Source organism: Gigantopelta aegis, chromosome 7 (assembly GCF_016097555.1).
Source record: "Gigantopelta aegis isolate Gae_Host chromosome 7, Gae_host_genome, whole genome shotgun sequence".
Classification (NCBI taxonomy): domain Eukaryota; kingdom Metazoa; phylum Mollusca; class Gastropoda; order Neomphalida; family Peltospiridae; genus Gigantopelta; species Gigantopelta aegis.
The window spans coordinates 16,662,901-16,683,413 of record NC_054705.1 but is presented as its reverse complement, the minus strand read 5'-3'; the positions used below and the strand labels follow the sequence as shown (position 1 = coordinate 16,683,413).

The 20,513-nt window shown below is 40.7% G+C and overlaps 1 protein-coding gene across 2 annotated transcripts in view; it reads left to right on the top strand.

Annotated features, from left to right (window-relative positions):
• Positions 1–20,513, top strand: part of LOC121377598 (UPF0696 protein C11orf68 homolog) — a 33,110-nt gene that overhangs the window by 9,551 nt on the left and 3,046 nt on the right. Inside the window, exons 2-6 of one of the 2 annotated variants that reach the window (XM_041505658.1) lie at positions 1,129–1,217; positions 2,323–2,411; positions 4,520–4,595; positions 7,082–7,254; positions 9,132–9,259. In XM_041505658.1, the coding sequence (XP_041361592.1) occupies positions 2,405–2,411; positions 4,520–4,595; positions 7,082–7,254; positions 9,132–9,259 (384 nt within the window). In that variant the 5' untranslated portion in view covers positions 1,129–1,217; positions 2,323–2,404. The remainder of the gene's footprint in view (positions 1–1,128; positions 1,218–2,322; positions 2,412–4,519; positions 4,596–7,081; positions 7,255–9,131; positions 9,260–20,513) is intronic. The other variant, XM_041505659.1, reaches the window with a different exon arrangement.

The following is a 20,513-nucleotide window of genomic DNA, read 5'->3' as shown; positions in this document are numbered from 1 at the left end:
AGAGAGAAGAGTGTGTAGTGGTCTTACACTTACCCATTGAGTCGTTAAAACTCACTCTGGGTGGGAGCCTGTACCGGGCTGTGAACCCAGTACCTACTAGCCTTATTTCCGATGGCTTAACCACGACACCACCGAGGCTGGTAAATCTGACTAAAACCAGCTCTATAACCATTAGATAAGTAGAGCTGATTTCAATCAGATTGAATTTGAAAAATTCTACCATATTTCTGTTTGAGGATCGGGATGTAGCTCAAAAGGTAGTGTGTCCGCCTGTGAAGCGATCGGTTATCGGGTCGATCCTTCTCAGTAGACCCCTTTGCAGTTTGGGCTATTTTCCGTTCCAACCAGTGGTCCACAACTGGTTCATCAAAGGCCGTCGTGTGTGCTGTCCTGCTGTGGGAAAGTGCATATAAAAGACCCCTTGCTGCTTATGTGGCGGCAGCGGGTTTCCTCTAAAGAAATATGTCAGAATGACCATATGTTTGACGTCCAATAGCCGATAAGATAAAAATCAATGTGCTCTAGAGGCGTCTTTAAATAAAACAAACTTTAATGGGTAGGTGTAAGGCCACTACACTGTCTTCTCTCTCACTAACAATTAACCACAAACCCACTGTCCTGCACAGATGGCGGAGATGTGTGCCCAGGACAGCGTGCTTAAACCTAATTGGATAAACCACAAAAATAAGTATAAAAATTGTCATAAATGTAAAAACAAAACAATATACAGTCAACAAAAAGAGAGGAAACCCGCTTTTGCCACTTCATTGGCTACTCTTTTCGATTAGCAGCAAGGGATCTTTTATATGCACCATCCCAGAGACAGGATAGTACATACTACGGCCTTTGCTACACCAGTTGTGGAGCACTGGTTGGAACGAGAAATAGCCCAATGCATGGGCCCACTGATGACGGGAATCGATCCTAGATTGATCGCGCATCATGCAAGCACCGTACCACTGAGCTACGTATCGCTCAATTAGAATCGACTGCAATGGGCTACAATTAACAACATCGGCGTCATCAGCAATAGATATAACCATCATCTGCTAAGAAACACACGCACATTCATCCATCAACTCTGTCATATATCATACATATTATCTGGTGTCTTGTGTGTCTTTGTAGCTGTCTTCCACATCCGGTGAGCTCATCATAATATATGCTAATGATATCCAGCTAAAGTAGACCTCGACTTCAGCGACACAATATGGCGGGTGAGCAGTTTTTACATTTCATTTTAACTTGGTTTTCCGGGAGCGTAGCTAGGCGCACCCATGAACGCAGGTACATATCATTAAAAAATCAGTAGACTGCAACATCGTAAAATAAAAAATTAAAGCTAGCATATGTGACCTTTGATCTCGGAAACAAAATTAATGTGCAACGTTTCAGGTGACAACATTGTGGGGTTTTTTTCTATAATTATATATATTAGCTTTATGTTAAAACGTCTTTCAGCTTATCCCCAAGAGGTCGTAACGAATTTCGTCCTTCTCAGTAGACCCCTTTGCAGTTTGGGCTATTTTCCGTTCCAACCAGTGGTCCACAACTGGTTCATCAAAGGCCGTCGTGTGTGCTGTCCTGCTGTGGGAAAGTGCATATAAAAGACCCCTTGCTGCTTATGTGGCGGCAGTGGGTTTCCTCTAAAGAAATATGTCAGAATGACCATATGTTTGACGTCCAATAGCCGATAAGATAAAAATCAATGTGCTCTAGAGGCGTCTTTAAATAAAACAAACTTTAATGGGTAGGTGTAAGGCCACTACACTGTCTTCTCTCTCACTAACAATTAACCACAAACCCACTGTCCTGCACAGATGGCGGAGATGTGTGCCCAGGACAGCGTGCTTAAACCTAATTGGATAAACCACAAAAATAAGTATAAAAATTGTCATAAATGTAAAAACAAAACAATATACAGTCAACAAAAAGAGAGGAAACCCGCTTTTGCCACTTCATTGGCTACTCTTTTCGATTAGCAGCAAGGGATCTTTTATATGCACCATCCCAGAGACAGGATAGTACATACTACGGCCTTTGCTACACCAGTTGTGGAGCACTGGTTGGAACGAGAAATAGCCCAATGCATGGGCCCACTGATGACGGGAATCGATCCTAGATTGATTGCGCATCATGCAAGCACCATACCACTGAGCTACGTATCGCTCAATTAGAATCGACTGCAATGGGCTACAATTAACAACATCGGCGTCATCAGCAATAGATATAACCATCATCTGCTAAGAAACACACGCACATTCATCCATCAACTCTGTCATATATCACACATATTATCTGGTGTCTTGTGTGTCTTTGTAGCTGTCTTCCACATCCGGTGAGCTCATCATAATATATGCTAATGATATCCAGCTAAAGTAGACCTCGACTTCAGCGACACAATATGGCGGGTGAGCAGTTTTTACATTTCATTTTAACTTGGTTTTCCGGGAGCGTAGCTAGGCGCACCCATGAACGCAGGTACATATCATTAAAAAATCAGTAGACTGCAACATCGTAAAATAAAAAATTAAAGCTAGCATATGTGACCTTTGATCTCGGAAACAAAATTAATGTGCAACGTTTCAGGTGACAATGTGCATTATATATATTAGCTTTATGTTAAAACGTCTTTCAGCTTATCCCCAAGAGGTCGTAACGAATTTCGTCCCATGGTCTACACTGGCTACAGGAGACAGAACTTGCGCCCATGACAGGCGTGTGCTATAACAGCTTGCTCTTTGAGTGTGCACGTTAAACACCCTGAACAGAACTGAACCGTTATTACCAGGGTCTCTGCCAGAGGGTAAAACGAGTATGGCGCCATACCCAAATTGTTTTGCAGATTTGTTTTTTAAGTAAACCTTTTGACAAAATTAATGACATTTATCATTACTGTATGAGTTTCCTACTCCTAAAGCTAACCCTTTTTCTTTCTGGGGGAGGACCCCCATACCCCCTGTTGACAGTGGTTGCATTCAATTCCATAGCGCCATGCATACCCAAAAATTCGGGTAGGACAGTCGAAAATGTATTACTCCCAGACAGAATTTTTAAACAAAACAAAACAAAATGCCCAGAAAAAGATTTGTTACATTCGCCATTTACAAAACTACAATATAAATTTTTAAGTTAAGGCCTCTTCCACAATGATGTTGACGCTAGGCGCTTTACGTGGCCCAGTTTAAAAATAGTTTTTAAAATATTAATCATCGGCTATTGGATAAAATATCAGTGGCTGTATATTATTAATTCATTTATTCATTTCAACTTATTTTCATACTTATATCCAATTAAAAGTTCAAGCACGCTGTCCTGGACACAACTCAGCTATCTGGGTTGTCTGTCCAGGACAGTGTGTTAGTTGTTAGTTGGTTAGTGAATGAGAAGAGGGTGTAGTGGCCTTACACCTACCTATTGAACCCTTAAGAACTCGCTCTGGGTTGGAGCCGGTACGTACCAGGCTGTGAACCCTGTACCTACCAGCCTGTAGACTGATGGCTTAACCACTGTGCCACCGAGGCCGGTGCTGTATATTAAACATGTTTCTGATCGTTCTAGTATTTGTACTACGTTGAATTTCATTTTATTTCCTATAATAATTGTTTAGGTTTTTTTGTTTTTTTACATTCAAAATTATTTGAAGACAAAATCCAGTTTGAGCTTCTTACAAATAATAAGACGACCAGAAACACATTGAATAATTATATGTAGACACTGATATTCTAAACAAGAAAATATATTTAATGTATATTTTTAGACGTTAAAATATTTTATTAATCAGAAGCATCTTACAATGCAGGAAACTCAGGACAGTCCCTTTAAATAACTATTAATGCTAGTCTCAGACTATCAGCTGTCACAATGAAGTTGGTCAACTCGATTGCTGCATTGTAGTTTTTCCAATTCGCAACCTATGATGAAGGCGCTCAGATTACTAATTAATCTGTCGTAGGAAAGAAAGAAAGAAAATGCTTTAACGACGCACTCAACACATTTTATTTAAGGTTATATGGCGTCAGACATGGTTAAGGACTACACAGATTTTGAGAGGAAACCTCCTGTCGCCACTTCATGGGCTACTCTTTCCGATTAGCAGCAAGGGATCTTTTATTTGAGTTTCCCACAGGCAGGATAGCACAAACCATGGCCTTTCGTTGAACCAGTTATGGATCACTGGTCGGTGCAAGTGGTTTACACCTACCCGTTGAGCCTTGCGGAGCACTCACTCGGGGTTTGGAGTCTGTATCTGAATTAAAAATCCCATGCCTCAACTGGGATCCGAACCCAGTACCTACCAGCCTGTAGACCGATGGCCTAACGATGACACCACAGAGGCCGGTAAATAATCTGTCGTAGGAGTTGTATATTACGAAAATCGACTTTTATGAGAGCCCAAACTAGCAACTGGACAGTCGTAGAAGTCGACATATATGCGAATTGGCCAGCTCCGTCGTGACAATTGGTAGTGCCTGAGGCTAGCATATATTACTTGTTTTTTAAAAACTCTCCCTTTCAGGTTTTATTCATTATGACCCAGAAAAGTACGATGATTTGGACACTTTCCTAGAAAGGTACAAACCATCTAAAACTAAGTAAGTCACTTTTTTGTTATTAGTTTTTCTTTTTCTTGTCTTTAAATTATTAATATGTACATGCAGGTGAAAAGAGGACATACTCTTTTTCGATTAGCAGCAAGGGAACGAGAAAACCCCAATCAATTGAATGGATCCACTGAGGTGGTTCGATCCTGCGACGCAAGCACCTCAGGCGAGCACTCAACCGACTGAGCTAAATCCCGCCCCGCGGCTATTGGATGTCAAACATTTGGGGAATTTTTTATATGCACCATCCCACAGACAGGATAGTACATACCACGGCCTTTGATATACCAGTCTGGTGATGGATAAAGGCTGATTAGTGTTTCCAGCTTCTTCTGTCGTCTTCTGGTATTGAGCTGAATTTTTATTTACATCTTTATCATGCAATAGTTACAGATCAAGTTAATTTTCCCCATTTCTGACAGTTATAGCCGTTGAGACATAACCATTATTTGGGTCAGTAGGTAAAATGTATTGCTTGCACAAACCGTACACAATGTATGAGGAGAGAGAAGGGGAGGGAGGGAGGAATAGTAGGGAGGGAGAGACATAGACAGACTGACAGGCAGATAAAGACAGAGATAAATATAGAGAGGGAGATGGAGAGAGACACAGAGGGAGAGGACAAGAGAGAGGAAAACGGACAGACATACAGACAGACAAGATCGATACAGACCGACAGACACGATAGATAGACAGATAGATAAGATAACTAGATAGATAGATATACATATATAGACAGACAGAGAGAGACAGACTGAGAGACAGAGAGACCGAAAGAGAGAGACTGAGCAAGACACAGACAGAGATTGAGAGAGACACAGACAGAGACTGAGAGAGAAAGACAGAGACAGAGAGAGAGACAGACAGAGAGAGATACAGACAGACAGAGGCAGACAGAGAGAGACGGAGAGAGATAGACAGACAGACAAAGACTGAGAGAGAGAGACATACTGAGAGAGAGACATACCGAGAAAGAGACTGAGAGAGGGAGAGACAGACGGAGACTGACTCTGAGAGAGGCAGACAGAGACAGACAGTGTGAGAGACAGAGAGAGACCGAGACTGAAAGAGACAGACTGAGAGAGAGACCGAGACCAAGAGAGAGACAGATACAGAGAGAGAGACAAACGGAGATACATACTGAGAGAAAGACAGAGAGAGACAGACTGAGACTGAGAGAGAGAGAGACGGACAGAGAGACTGAGGGAGAGAGACAGACGGAGAGAGACAGGCTGAGAGACTGACAGAGAGAGAGAGACAGACAGGCAGAGAGAGAGAGAGACAGTGAGACAGACAGAGAGAGAGACGGTGAGACAGACAGACTGAGAGAGAGACAGACAGAGAAATAGAGACAGAGAGAGAGAGAGACGGACAGAGAGACCTACTAAGAGAAAGAGAGACAGAGAGAGAGAGAGACATACAGAGACAGACTGAGAAAGAGACACATACTGAGAGACAGAGAACGACAGACTGAGAGAGAGACAGATGGAGAGACAGGCGGACAGAGATACAGACAGAGAGAGACACAGACAGAGACAGAGAAACAGAGAGAGACGGATAGACAGAGAGAGACAGACAGACAGACTGAGAGAGATAGACAGACAGTGACAGAGAAAGTGAGAGACAGACAGACAGAAAGAGACAGACTGAGAGACAGATGGAGAGAGAGACATACAGAGAGACAGACAGAGACCGAGAAAGACAGACGGGGAGACAGAGAGAGAGAGACGGACAGACTGAGAGAAAGAGACAGTGAGAGAGACAGATGGAGAGAGAGAGAGACAGACAGAGAGAAAGAGAGACAGACAGAGACACATACTGAGAGACAGACGAATGGAGACAGAGAAAGACAGACTGAGAGAGAGACGGACAGAGAGAGGCAGACAAACAGACAGAGAGAGACAGACAGAGAGAGAGACGGTGAGAGAGACAGACAGAGAGAGACGGTGAGAGAGACAGACAGAGAGAGAGAGACAGACTGAGATACAGAGAGAGAGAGAGAGACCTACTGAGAGAAAGAGACGGACAGAGACAGATGGAGAGAGAGAGACAGAGACATACAGACAGAGAGACTGAGAGAGATAGACAGAGAAAGTGAGAGACTGAGACAGACAGAAAGAGAGACATACAGAGAGACGGACGGGGGGAGAGAGAGAGAGACAGACTGAGACTGACTGAGAGATACAGAGAAAGAGAGACGGACAGAGAGAGACCGACCGACAGACAGAGAGACAGAGAGAGAGAGACAGACAGTGACAGAGACAGATGGAGAAAGAGAGACGGACAGAGACAGACTGAGAGAGACGGACAGAGAGAGAGAGAGAGAGAGACAGACAGACAGACAGACAGAGAGAGGGGGGAGACAGAGAGAGGGAGAGAGAAAGGTGGGGGATGTTCCATCACTAGTTTTGCACGTTAGATTAATACCTCAATTTTATTCTCTTTTTTAATATCTTTCTAAATTGTAAAACATCCAGCCCTGGATACATGTGGATCCATGTCTCAAAGGACAAATGTGAAAAAAATGACACAGAAGATGATGACGAAGAAGAAAATGAAGAAGATAACGTACCGGTGCTGCTGCTAAAATGTCGAAAGGAATTTGAAAAGCTGAAACTATCAAATCAAGTTACATATGAAAATATTAAAGGTAGAGTATCAGCGTTGTTTACCGCCTAAAGTACGTAGAACACAGAAACTATTAGACCTAAGTTACATATGAAAATATTAAATATAATATTATCAACATTGTTCCCCGTCAAAAGTACGTAGAACACACAAATGATCAAATCAAGTTGTATATGAAAATATTAAATATATTACCCCTGTTTTCCACCAAAAGTACGTAGAATATGGATCACGGCAATAAAGTAAAGTAAAGTAAAATTTTAAAGTTTGCTTTGTTTAACGACACCACTAGAGCACATTGATATATTAATCATAGACTATTGGATGTCAAACATTTGGTAATTTTGACGTATAGTATTAGCAAAGAAACCCACTACATGTTTCCATTAGTATCTTTTATGATGTACCATCCCACAGCCAGGATAGAACACACAGCCTTTGATATACCCAGGGTTTCTAGAATATTTTTAAAATTCACTTGCCATAGGGCTAGTGGATTTGAAAATTCACTGGCCATGGTGAAAAATTCATTTGCCCAATTTTAACTGTTGATAAAACCAAAAAACAGTAAATTAAAATAATTAACTTTTTAATGTGCATTTTTCATACTGAGATCATGTTTAATCAATTTGTCAATTTACACAACAGATAGGCTCATTGGGCATGCTTTATGGTTTGTTTAGAAAAATATGCAAATAATTTTCATCAATTTAGAATAAAGTTACCATTCCTATTAAATTTTTTAAATGATTGTTTCCACTAAAACCACCTAAGTTATAAAAAATAATCCATGTTACCGAGATATTACAACAATTAACAGCATTATTTATTTACTTATGAATTTGAACTCACCCCCCACCCACCCACCCCCTCAAAAAACAAAAAGAGAAAAGAAGCAATTAAGAACCTTTATTAGCATAAAGTGTACATGTATTGCAGTTTAAGGCTTACCCCTTCCCCTCCAACACGCACACACCATATTACTATTATTAGTAATTTTCCAATTTGGGTACTTTGTTAAATTTATCTATTTCATATGATACTGTGTTCCTGAGCTTTTTAAAAAACGTTTTTGCAATTTATGTCATATTTTATAAATTAAATTAATAATTTACACATTTAAAGTATTTGTAAATAGTGACATGCAACCTTTAAAACTAATAAAAGACTGGTTACCGTTTTGCATATTATTAGTATTAGAGTAACAAATTTTTGGATTCCAGTGTAAAAAAAAAAAAAAAATGGCGGCAAAACAATGAACTTGTTTTTCCAATGTTTACACTTTATAACTTTAATAAAGTTATATCGATAGGTATATAGATGTCCCTTGGGCCCCTGCCTGAATCTGCACCTGATTGCTTATATTTATTCCACATTAAAATCTTGGTTGTGGTTCGTGTTTTTCAGACGTACGCATCGCTCTCACTGAAACTAATGTATTTTGATTCCTTTAGCCAGACCGCACGCACGCGCTGCGTCCAATCTATATAAACCTTTAGTATATGTTGACACCCTCTGTCTAGATCTATCAAACTTCAAAAATATATGGACATTCTTTCTTTCTTTTTTCTTTTTTATTCTTGTTTTTTTCTTTGTATTTTTTTTTTAACTTACAATATCAATATCTGTATTTTGAGTGTGTGGTAGCGCAAACTTCATTTTACTCTGACTGTAAGAAAGCTAGACGCTCATTTCGTAGGTTATACGCTGTGTATAATGAGAGCGTATAACCTTCCAAACGTCCGTCTAGCTCTCTTACAATCAGAGTACTCCGGCTATATTTTGCCTGGCTAATATATAGGAATTTCTTGGTAGTTTGAAATTCCGGTGTGGTGTGCACACCCCAGCACCATACCGCAGAATCCACACCTGATATTATTTTCATATTCATTATTTTAGAAATAGCGAGGAATAATAAACATTTGTCTGGAAAGTGGCTTGTGTACCGGGATATCCGTAAAATTGATGCAGTCTGGATGACAATAGCCAATGCAGTGGTAGCAAACAAACTTGGTCAAGCGGCTAAGGTATGGTATAGTATTAAAACAATGTGGTATTGTGTGTTACCATTCTCTGCATTTATATTTGTTTAACCACAGGCGTAGGAAGCTGCCAAAAGGTGTGTAGGGGCAGGCACACACGCACACATTACACACACACATTATACATACACACACATATTACACACACACACACATTACACACGCACACGCATTAGACACACATTACACACACACATTACACACACACATAAACACTAATACACGCACATAGATACACATAAACACTAACACACACACAAATACACAAACACAAGCACAAACACTCACACACACAAACACATGCACAGACAGACACAGAGACAGACAGACAGACATACACAGAGACATACACAGACACAGACACACACACACGCGCACACAGTGAAACCCTTCTAAACCAGACACCCATGGGACCAATAAACATTTCAGGTATAAAGAGGGATCCGGTTTAGATCTGTACTGGTTTTAAAAAAGGAACTCTGTAAAACGTTATGGTTTTGAGGGAATTCCTGTTTATAGAAGGTCCGGTCTTGAGAGGTTTATATATAATATATAATATACTGATGGAAAGAAATAAGGGAACACATCGAATTGCAGACCAAATTTAATTCACAACTAGCATAGTAATGTCTGTATTTCATACCAAGTTGTAATGTGGGTTTGGGTGTCTGTAGTGTTGAATGTGCTGCCTATATGTTCCCAGTCAACTTCTAACAATATCAATTGATTTTTGATGCAGTCATTATTTCTTGTTGCTATCTGTGTGATCCTTTATTTCTTTCCATCAGTATATATGATATATATATATATATATATATATATATATATATATATATATATATACAGTCAAACCTGTATATAACGGCCACCCAAGGGACCTGACAAAAGTGGCCGTTATAGACGGGTGACCCTTATATACAGGTTCAAAATTAGAACCCATATATTAAAACATCACAACTGTCGCATTTTTAAACCATTCCCACACTAGCTTGTTTATGTCATCATTGCCTGTTGCTTTCTTCTGCCTTTTTCTTTCGGCTGAAACATTATTGTCAAAATCGACCAGAACATTAGCTTTCCTTTTTAAAATATAATTAATCTGAGAACGTCCTAAACCAAAATTATCGGCGATCTTTCGCGCACTTAAATTGCCTTTTTCAGATTTGTTAATAACGTCGATTCTCTGTTCTAACGTTAAAGCAGTACGATTTTTGGGTGGTATTTTGCATGCAAACGTATTCATTAATACATTTCGCAAACACTGACATTGACTTCATAAGATTTTTGTTTGATTTGATTTCAACTTATTTTCGTGCTTATATCCAATTAAGGTTGAAGCACGCTGTCCTGGGCACACACCTCAGCTCTCTGGGCTGTCTGTCCAGGACAGTGGGTTAGTGGTTAGTGAGAGAGAAGAGTGGCCTTACACCTACCCATTGAGCCCTTAAGAACTCACTCTGGGTTGGAGCCGGTACCTGGCTGCGAACCCTGTACCTACCAGCCTGTAGTCCGATGGCTTAACCACTGCGCCACCGTGGCCGGTAGATTTTTGTTTAATTGAAGGTTATTACCCATGTGGCATATGTAACTTATTTGTTTGTTTCATGTCACCGCTAATCCTTCAGTGGAGTACGACCTTTCATTACAGGTGAATAAGATCAAAGTCATTAAATAATCCTAACACGGGACATCTTTAATGACTGCCGCCTTCAGCAGTTCATGTTTATTTACCAATCATGACTGGCTAGAAACAATCAGACACCTAACATAACACCTCATTTGTTTTGTTTCTCGAGACTCATTAGAGTGACCATACATACAGATGTCATTATGTACAGCCATTGGGAAGTCGTCTACTGTTCAGTGAGGATGCTGAGAACCAATCGATTTACATCACCAGTAACTGCGTGTCAAAGAATTTCTCGAGTGCCCGTTTGTTTTTCAATTACGATCAGAGAATTACAATGGAACTTTACTTAAACGGAAAATCAACCGAAAACTACAGACATGGCCATATAAACATATTTAATTTATAATTTTTAAGATGATGAAAAAGTAAAGACATAACCAGGGTAAAAAAATAAACCAACAAACTTCTTCATGACGATCATCTTGTGACCGTTACAGCAGGTTCAACCTGTGATTTTGGGTGGAAAATAGTGACCGCTAGCCGTTAAAGACAGGTGACCGTTATGTACAGTTCCAATAAGGAAGGAAATGCATTGGGGGGGGGGGGGGGGGGGGACGGTCACAGGTTCGACTGTATATATATATATATATATATATATATATATATATATATATATATAATATATACATATATACACTCTGTCAAAATAGAAACGCATAGGCGAAATATTCATGGAATTATCTCTTTAATACAAAGTGGCATAATTTCATTATTTATGATCGTATCACAGTCAAATTTGACATGAGTATGTGACAATGTTCTTGCTATGGACTGACGGCAGTGGAGGCGTTTTCGTCTCCAAACAGCGTCGCACGAAGGCGCTGAAATCAGTACCTTGTGTGGCCACCAGCAGCAGCAATCAGTGTGCGACATGTCCTTGGCATAGACTGAATGAGTCTCTGAATCCGGACACGTGGAATCCTAGCCCATTCTTCCTGCGGTGTATGTGACAGTTGTGGAAGCGTCTGAGGCTCCAGGTCACGCTGGGATACACGTCTGTCCAGTTCGTCCCACAGATGTTCAATGGGGTTGAGATCTGGCGACCTTGATGGCAATAGCAGCGCATTAATGTTCTCATTCTGTAGGAAATCCATTTTTACACGTGCCGTATGTGGTCTGGCATTATCCTGCTGAAAGAGTTCTCTCTGTCGATCCAAAATGGGAAGCATGTGACGGAGAAGAATTTCATCCCAATAGCGTACAGCTGTCAGGTTGCCTTGTGCAAACACAAGTTCACTTGTATGCCGGTGTATGAGATGGCTCCCCACATCATGACACTCCTTCCACCGAATCTATCAACTTGGGCGATGCAGTTGTTGGCAAAATGTTCATTGCGGCATCTGTAAATACGTTGTCGTCCATCGCATCGCAGTAGAAGGGAAACGTGACTCGTCGCTGACCCATACTCGCCGCCAGTTTCCCACGTTCCACCCCTGTACATTTGTGCACCAGTGAACACCTAAATGTCGATGTTGACGTCGCAGGATGGGGCCAACATACGGTCTCCTAGTCGGTAAACCAGCTTCTCGAAGTCTGTTCCGAATGGTTTGTGGGGACACCCTTCTCAAACCAGGTATGCGTCCAGCAGTGTTCATTGCTGTGGCAGTTCGTTGACGCAAGTGCAGAACCCGGATGTATAGCGATCTTGTGCTGCAGTTGTTATTCGAGGTCTTCTACTTCTGGGCCGGTCTTCAGATGATTGAAACTGCTGGTACCTGTCCCAGAGATGTGGAATGGTGCTGTGATGGACGTTCATGTTGCGTGCGCTACCCCAATCTTTTCCCCCCGAGTTTCCTGTGCATTTGCCAAAATTTCACAATTTCACGCCGATTTTCTGCAATTGTTGCACAATGTGCGTTAAATTTGTTTTAGGGTGCATTTGGGCATGCTGTCCCATTCCAGGAACATTAACAAACATGGTCATTCTGCAACATTGTAAAAAAACCACGATATTTTATAAAAACAAATCAACACTTTTCTTCTTTCCCTATCGCCTATGCGTTTCTCTTTTGACAGAGTATATATACATGTGTGTATATATATACTCTTCAAAAGAAGAAACGCAAAACCACATTGTCATAACATTTGGAGAATTGATTTAATTATTGAATGGTGAGTCCGATAATTACCAAATGTTGCAGGATTGTTCACAATTCACTCTAGTCCATTGTGAGTAAGTGATAGGACACACCACCAAGGTCAAGGTCATCTGGAGTCAATACCGGGTGTGGCCTCCGCGTGTGTTGACAACTGCCTGGCACCGCCTGCCCATTGAAGCAACCAGAGTACGGATGACGTCCCGGGGGATGGTGGCCCACTCGGCCTGCAAGGCTGCTGCCAGCTCGGGCAGGGTCTGGGGCTGTGGTTGTCGCTGTCGGAGGCGTCGGTCCAACTCGTCCCATAGATGCTCAATTGGGTTCAAATCCGGTGATATCGATGGCCAAGGAAGGACATTAATGTTGTTGTTCTGTAGGAAAGCCGTTGTGAGATGTGCTGTGTGAGGCCTGGCGTTGTCATGTTGGAACACTGCGTTGGCGTTGGCCATAACTGGAACGATGTGTGGCCGGAGGATCTGGTCAATGTAGCCCTGTGCATTCAGGTTGCCCTGCACGTGAACCAGGTCAGTTCTGCCAGTGTGTGAGATGGCTGCCCACACCATGACACTACCCCCGCCGAATCTGTCCACTTCCTGCACGCAGTTTGCCGCATAACGTTCACCACGACGCCTATACACGCGACATCTTCCATCATGACGTCGGAGCAGAAATCGGGAATCGTCACTGAACCACACCTGTCTCCATCGCAGTTGAGGCCATTGTCGATGAATCTGGCACCACTGCAGTCGGAGTCGACGGTGTTGTGGTTTTAAGATGACACCTCGAACTGGACGTCTGGCACGAATTCCTACCTCACGTAGGCGGTTCCGTACGGTCTGGTCGGATATCCTGCGCAAACCTGGTATTGCTGCGGCTGTGGAGGTGGCAGTAGTCAATCGTTCCCGAAGGTGGCGTACCCGGATGTAGCTTGGGGACACATGGAATGCCCTGGCAACGGCCGTTCTGGATTCGCCTGCGTCTAGTCGGCCGATGGCATTGTTTCTCTGCGGTTCACTGAGACGTGGCATGTCCTGGATTGTCAACTGTCGGCCAGATACAGAGGCCAGGCAAGCGAACACCCTGCACTTTTATACTGTCGGTGTTCATGTTGCACGTGCAGACAACGCACGTGCAGTGGTGACATGGTTTGCACGTGGCTGCGTTTTTGCGAATATTCACATTTTGGAACTTTATTGTACAGTAGCTGCGTTTTATCGAATGTAACCGTGGGAATGTGTTTGGGACATGCAACGACCTTATACACAAAGCATGAACCGGTAGGAAACATAAAATCGGAGTTATAACCCATTTGTACCCTTTTGCGTTTCTTTTTTTGAAGAGTATATATATATATATAAACTATAGCTGCTGCTACAAAGTGGGGGGGGGTGGGGGGGGGGCACATGCCCACCTTGCACCCTACCCTCCCTGCTTCCTACGCCACTGTTAATTATAGATCTGTCTAAATACTACATATATACTGAACAAAAAAAGAAACTTCCGATTTGTACATATAGTATTTGTTGTGTTAAAGAATTCATTGTGTAATGAAATTATATAGGTAGTATTAGCCTTGAGCTGTATTAATTATCAGGATTCATGAATTTTATCGATTATTTTTGCACTGTTAATTGTCGACAACGTGAAACTCAATTTGCACGTGCATGCATGGTTCGACATGTCCCGTGTAGTATTCAGTCAATTTGTTTTACTTGTCTTACTGACATTGTTGTCAAGTGAACGAAAACACTTCAAAATTTGTAAAAAAAAAAAAAAAAACGTTTTTTTACATTGTAGCATTTTTAGTATGCCAAGAATACCCAATAATTTACGCGAACGGGCGATTGGCATGCTTGATGCTGGCATGTCGACAGAAGACGTTGCAAGGTATGTTGGGAGTTCTAGTCGAGCGATACGAAATCTTCGCGTAAGATTTCGAACGACAGGAAGCACCAACGACTTGCCAAGTCGTGGACGTCTGCGTGTTACAACGCGTGGTCAAGACCGCTATATCATGAACACGCATTTACGCAATCGATTCCAAACTGCCACTGCTACTGCTGCTAACACACCTGGGCTTCATAATAACCGAATCAGTGGGCAAACTGTTCGTAATCGTCTGCGGGAGAACGGTTTACATGGACGACGTCCTTACGTCGGATGCGTTTTAACGCAACGTCATCGTCTTAATTGGGCATGTTTACACACTCGTTGGATACGGCGACGCTGGAATACCGTTTTTTTTCCCCGGATGAATCCAGATTTTCTTTACAACGTGGTGATGGCAGGGTGTGCGTCTACCGTAGGAGAAATGAACGCTATGCTGACTGTTGTGTTCTTGAACGAGATTGTTTCGGGGGTGGGGGTTCTGTCATGGTCTGGGTAGCCATTGCCCATGGTTATCGTTCACCACTAGTCGTCATTGATGGCAATTTAAATGCTCAACATTAACACGATGACATTTTCGCTCATCACGTCATTCCTTTGTTCCATAGCAACGCCAACATCTCGATTTTTCAGCATGATAATGCCACCTCTCATACAGCTAGAGACACTGTAAATTTTCTTAGGACAAATAACATTGATTTCATTGATGACTGGCCCTCTAAAAGTCCTGATCTCAACCCCATCGAGCATGTCTGGGATAGTCTGGATAGACGATTGAGGCGTCGTCCCAACCCACCCGCTAACATCAACGAAGTTCGTCAAGCGCTCATCAGGAATGGAACAATATTCCACAGGCAGAAATCAACACTTTAGTCAATTATATGCGCCTGCGATGCACTGCAGTGGTCAATTCAAGAGGTGGTCATACCCGTTATTAAGTGGGTGGGGTTTTTTTTTAACCCCTACCACACTTGGTCAAAATTTCTCCCAGTTTCTGTTAACCTATGGCCATGATTTTTGCATCAAACGATGCATCATGGAACACTCTTTAAACGCATATATAACAATTATTCCCCAGGTTTGTTTTCATCAAGTTATGTTCAAGCAAAGTTAGCGCAAGTTTCTTAAGTTGTTCAGTATATATATATATAGACACACACACACACACACACACACACACACACATATATATACACATTTAATTATGAAATACTGGTCCCATATTTTTTTATCGTTCAGAGCATGGTACCCTCCACTGACATAGGCAGGATTTTGTATTGGGATGGGGTGGGGTGGGGGGTGGGGAGACAACACACACTGTGTATATATGATTATATAAAATTCAGTAGTTTAAAAAAAAAAAGTTTGATGGGGTGGGGGAAGGAGCGTTCCTGTGGGCCCCCTCCCTACGCTACTGCAGGGGCGGCGCATTGGTCGTGCCACTTTTCAAAGAGGCACTTTTGTGGGTTATATTTGTTGTATCTGTGAAAATGTCCTTCACAATTGAATTTGAAAGAAGAGTCTGGCAAGCTTGAGCCTAGTCGGAGTACTCTGACTGTTGAGGGCTATATATAGACGGACATTTGGACACATATTCGTCCCTTCGTCGTGGTTTGTTGTTTGCTCTATCATGCGCAATCGTAGAACAGGCTTGGAACAGATATGTTTTTTTTTTTTTTTTAAATAGGTGTCATACTTATTGACTACCATAAATAACTCGTAATCTCCAGGAATGAAGTGGTCACTGCAGATCCCATCCCATCGTGACGGTCCTTTCCATTACGCACGGGTTCGGTTTAAGGACCGCTTCCATGCAAACCTAAACTTCGGAAAAACTGCACCTTTGATACATCCAAACACAAAACAATGGTTCACCATATTTTACATTTGAAAACTATCGCCAAAAGAATATTTCATCCATACAATTCAATTACCTAGAATAAAATTTTCGCATTAAAAAAGAAAAAAAAGAAAAAACGTGTTCCAAATCAAATATGTGAAAAGGTCAGGTCAGGTGTGAAAGGCTGTGCACGATAATGCTTTCACAGTATGCCGTATAGCGCATCACAGGGTCACGTGACTTAGCTCGTGGAGTCTGAAGTGTTTTGGCAAGCGATGGAAAAAACGTGACTTTTTATTGTGAATATATTAAAAAGGGTAAAAAAAAATTTGGGAATTTGTTTTATTGATACTTCATATATATTGTAAAAGGTATACAGTTACCAAACAATAGTGAATTATGTTTTCGATAAGCCTGGACCTTTAAACAAAGCTAATGGTCCAAGCCAGCATATAGACAATATATGGACGCGTGCGCTGACTAGAGACCAGAAGTTTATTTTGTTTGTCCTAAAACATACCGTATATCTTCGCCTATAAGTCGAATGTTTTTCACCCAAAAATTATTTTACAACTTGGGGGGTCGACTTATAAGAGGGTAAAAAAATTTCACCAAAAAATATTACTGTTTTGGGGATTATTTTACAAGTTTTATTGTTGAAGTATGCCATGTATTTATACTCAAATATGTTAATTTGACACATTTATTTTTTATAACCTATTTTTTTTGGCATTAGAACGGTTTTTGTTATGCGAAAAGGCGTACGATCTCACTCACATGCCAAGACAACAGTCCACTTAGTTAAATTAACAGTCATCACTAATAGTAAAAATGTAAACAATACTAACTACCTGTTGCCTGAGTTTATTTTGAAATCTGGTCACTGGCATTAATGGTTGTTCAAACAATGTTTTGGCGGTGATTAACTTCATGAATATTACTGAGCTTTCCCTTAAAATAGACTGATCTCTGCAGTTCACTATCTAGAGCAATAGGGACACACATCATTTGGTACAAAAACCAGTGTACTTTCCAGAGTTATCCTCCTTACATGTATTAATATGGCGGCAAAATGTGATACTTTCAGTTTTATCGTAGTGATCTGTTGTCAGTGTTTATAAATAAAGTCGTTGTCTGTGCACAAAACCATGTGTACAGTACTATACAGTAACAGTCAAACAGCTTTCACTCTCTACTAAGGGAATATTTCGTTTTGATGCTATGTAATAATGATAGTTTGATTGGAATAGTCTGATTATATTGCGATGTACAAAACGTGAAAACCGAAGTTTGTAAAATAATTTTCTTTTGTTCAAATATTATTGTTCTCATGTGCTGAAAATAAGAAATATTTCAATATTTATAAGTAGTTTTTCATGGGTCGACTTATAAACGGGTCAATAAAAAAATACGTTTTCAGGGCTTGAAATTAGGGACTCGACTTATAGCCGAGATCGACTTACAGGCGAAGATATACGGTACATGTATGTACATGTATCTAACGGATGTAATATTTTATTTCTTATACGTTTTCAAAATTAATTTAAACAGGGTTTTTTTTCTTCAGATAGACAGACATCCTTATTTACGGCCGTAGTGTTTGTTAAAGATAAAGGGTTGGGTTAGGTTTTTTTTCCAACAACACCACTAGACAACATTGATTTCTTAATGTCCGGCTATTGGATGTCAAACATTCGGTAATTTTGACAAATACAGGAAACCCACTACAGTTGTCCATTAGTAGCAAATGATCGTTAATATGACAACATAGCAAGTACTTACCACGGTCTTTGGTATACATGTCGTAGTAAATGAGACTGGAACGAGAAATAGTTCAATGGGCTTACTGACTGGGATCGATCCTAGACTGACCTAGCATCAAGCAAACACTTTTCCACTGGGCTATGTTTCTCCCCCAATCTCTTGTTGTGCGTCACTGTGTTATCAGTTTCAGGTCAACTTATACGTCACAGAGTAATCAGTTTCAGGTTAACTTGTACATCATGGAGCAATCATTTCCAGGTTAATGTATACGTCATTGTGTAATAGTTTCTGGTTAACTTATACGTCATGGAGTAATCAGTTTCAGGTTAACTTATACATCATGGAGCAACCAGTTTCAGGTTAACTTATACGTCACTGTGTAATCAGTTTCACGTTAACTTATATGTCTTGGAGTAATCAGTTTCAGGTTAACTTATACATCACGGAGTAATCAGTTTCAGGTTAATTTATACGTCATGGAGTCATGAGTTTCAGGTTAAATTGTACGTCAATGTCTAATCAGTTTCAGGTTAACTTGTACGTCATTGTGTAATCAGTTTCAGGTTAACTTGTACGTCATTGTGTAATCAGTTTCGGGTTAACTTATACGTCACAGAGTAATCAGTTTCAGGTTAACGTATACATCACGGAGTAATCAGTTTCAGGTTAATTTATACGTCAAATGTCTAATCAGTTTCAGGTTAACTTGTACGTCATTGTGTAATCAGTTTCGGGTTAACTTATACATCACGGAGTAATCAGTTTCAGATTAACTTATATATAATGAAAAAAAATAATGTTTTATTTAACGACGCACTCAACACATTTTATTTACGGTTATAGGGCATCAGACATATGGTCAAGGACCACACAAATTTTGAGAGGAAACCCGCTGTCGCCACTTCATGGGCTGCTCTTTCCGATTAGCAGCAAGGGATCTTTTATTTGCGCTTCCCACAGGCAGGATAGCACAAACCATGGCCTTTGTTGAACCAGTTATGGATCACTGGCTGGTGCAAGTGGTTTACACTTATCCATTGAGCCTTGCGGAGCACTCACTCAGGGTTTGGAGTCAGTATCTGGATTAAAAATCCCATGCCTCGACTGGGATCCGAACCCAGTACCTACCAGCATGTTGATCGATGGCCTAACCATGACGGCACCGAGGCCGGTTATACGTAATGAAGTAATCAGTTTCAGGTTAACTTGTACCTCACGGAGTAATCAGTTTCAGGTTAACTTATACGTCACTGTGTAATCAGTTTCACGTTAACTTATATGTCTTGGAGTAATTAGTTTCAGGTTAACCTATATGTTACGGAGCAATCAGTTTCAGGTTAACTTATATGTCACTGTGTAATCAGTTTCAGGTTAATTTATATGTTATGGAGTAATCAGTTTCAGGTTAACTTATACATCACAGAGTAATCAGTTTCAGGTTAAACTATATCTCCCAGAGTAATACGTCACATCACTGTGTAATCAGTGTCAGGTTAACTTAGTTTCAGGTTAACTTATATGTCATGGAGTAGTCAATTTCAGGTTAACATATACGTCACAGAGTAATCAGTTTCAGGTTATCTTATACCTCACGGAGTAATCAGTTTCAGGTTAACTTATACGTCACTGTGTAATCAGTTTCACGTTAACTTATATGTCTTGGAGTAATTAGTTTCAGGTTAACCTATATGTTACGGAGCAATCAGTTTCAGGTTAACTTATACATCACTGTGTAATCAGTTTCAGGTTAATTTATATGTCATGGAGTAATCAGTTTCAGGTTAACTTATACGTCACAGAGTAATCAGTTTCAGGTTAAACTATATCTCACAGAGTAATACATCACTGTGTAATCAGTTTCAGGTTAACTTATACGTCATGGAGTAGTCAATTTCAGGTTAACATATACATCACAGAGTAATCAGTTTCAGGTTAACTTATACCTCACGGAGTAATCAGTTT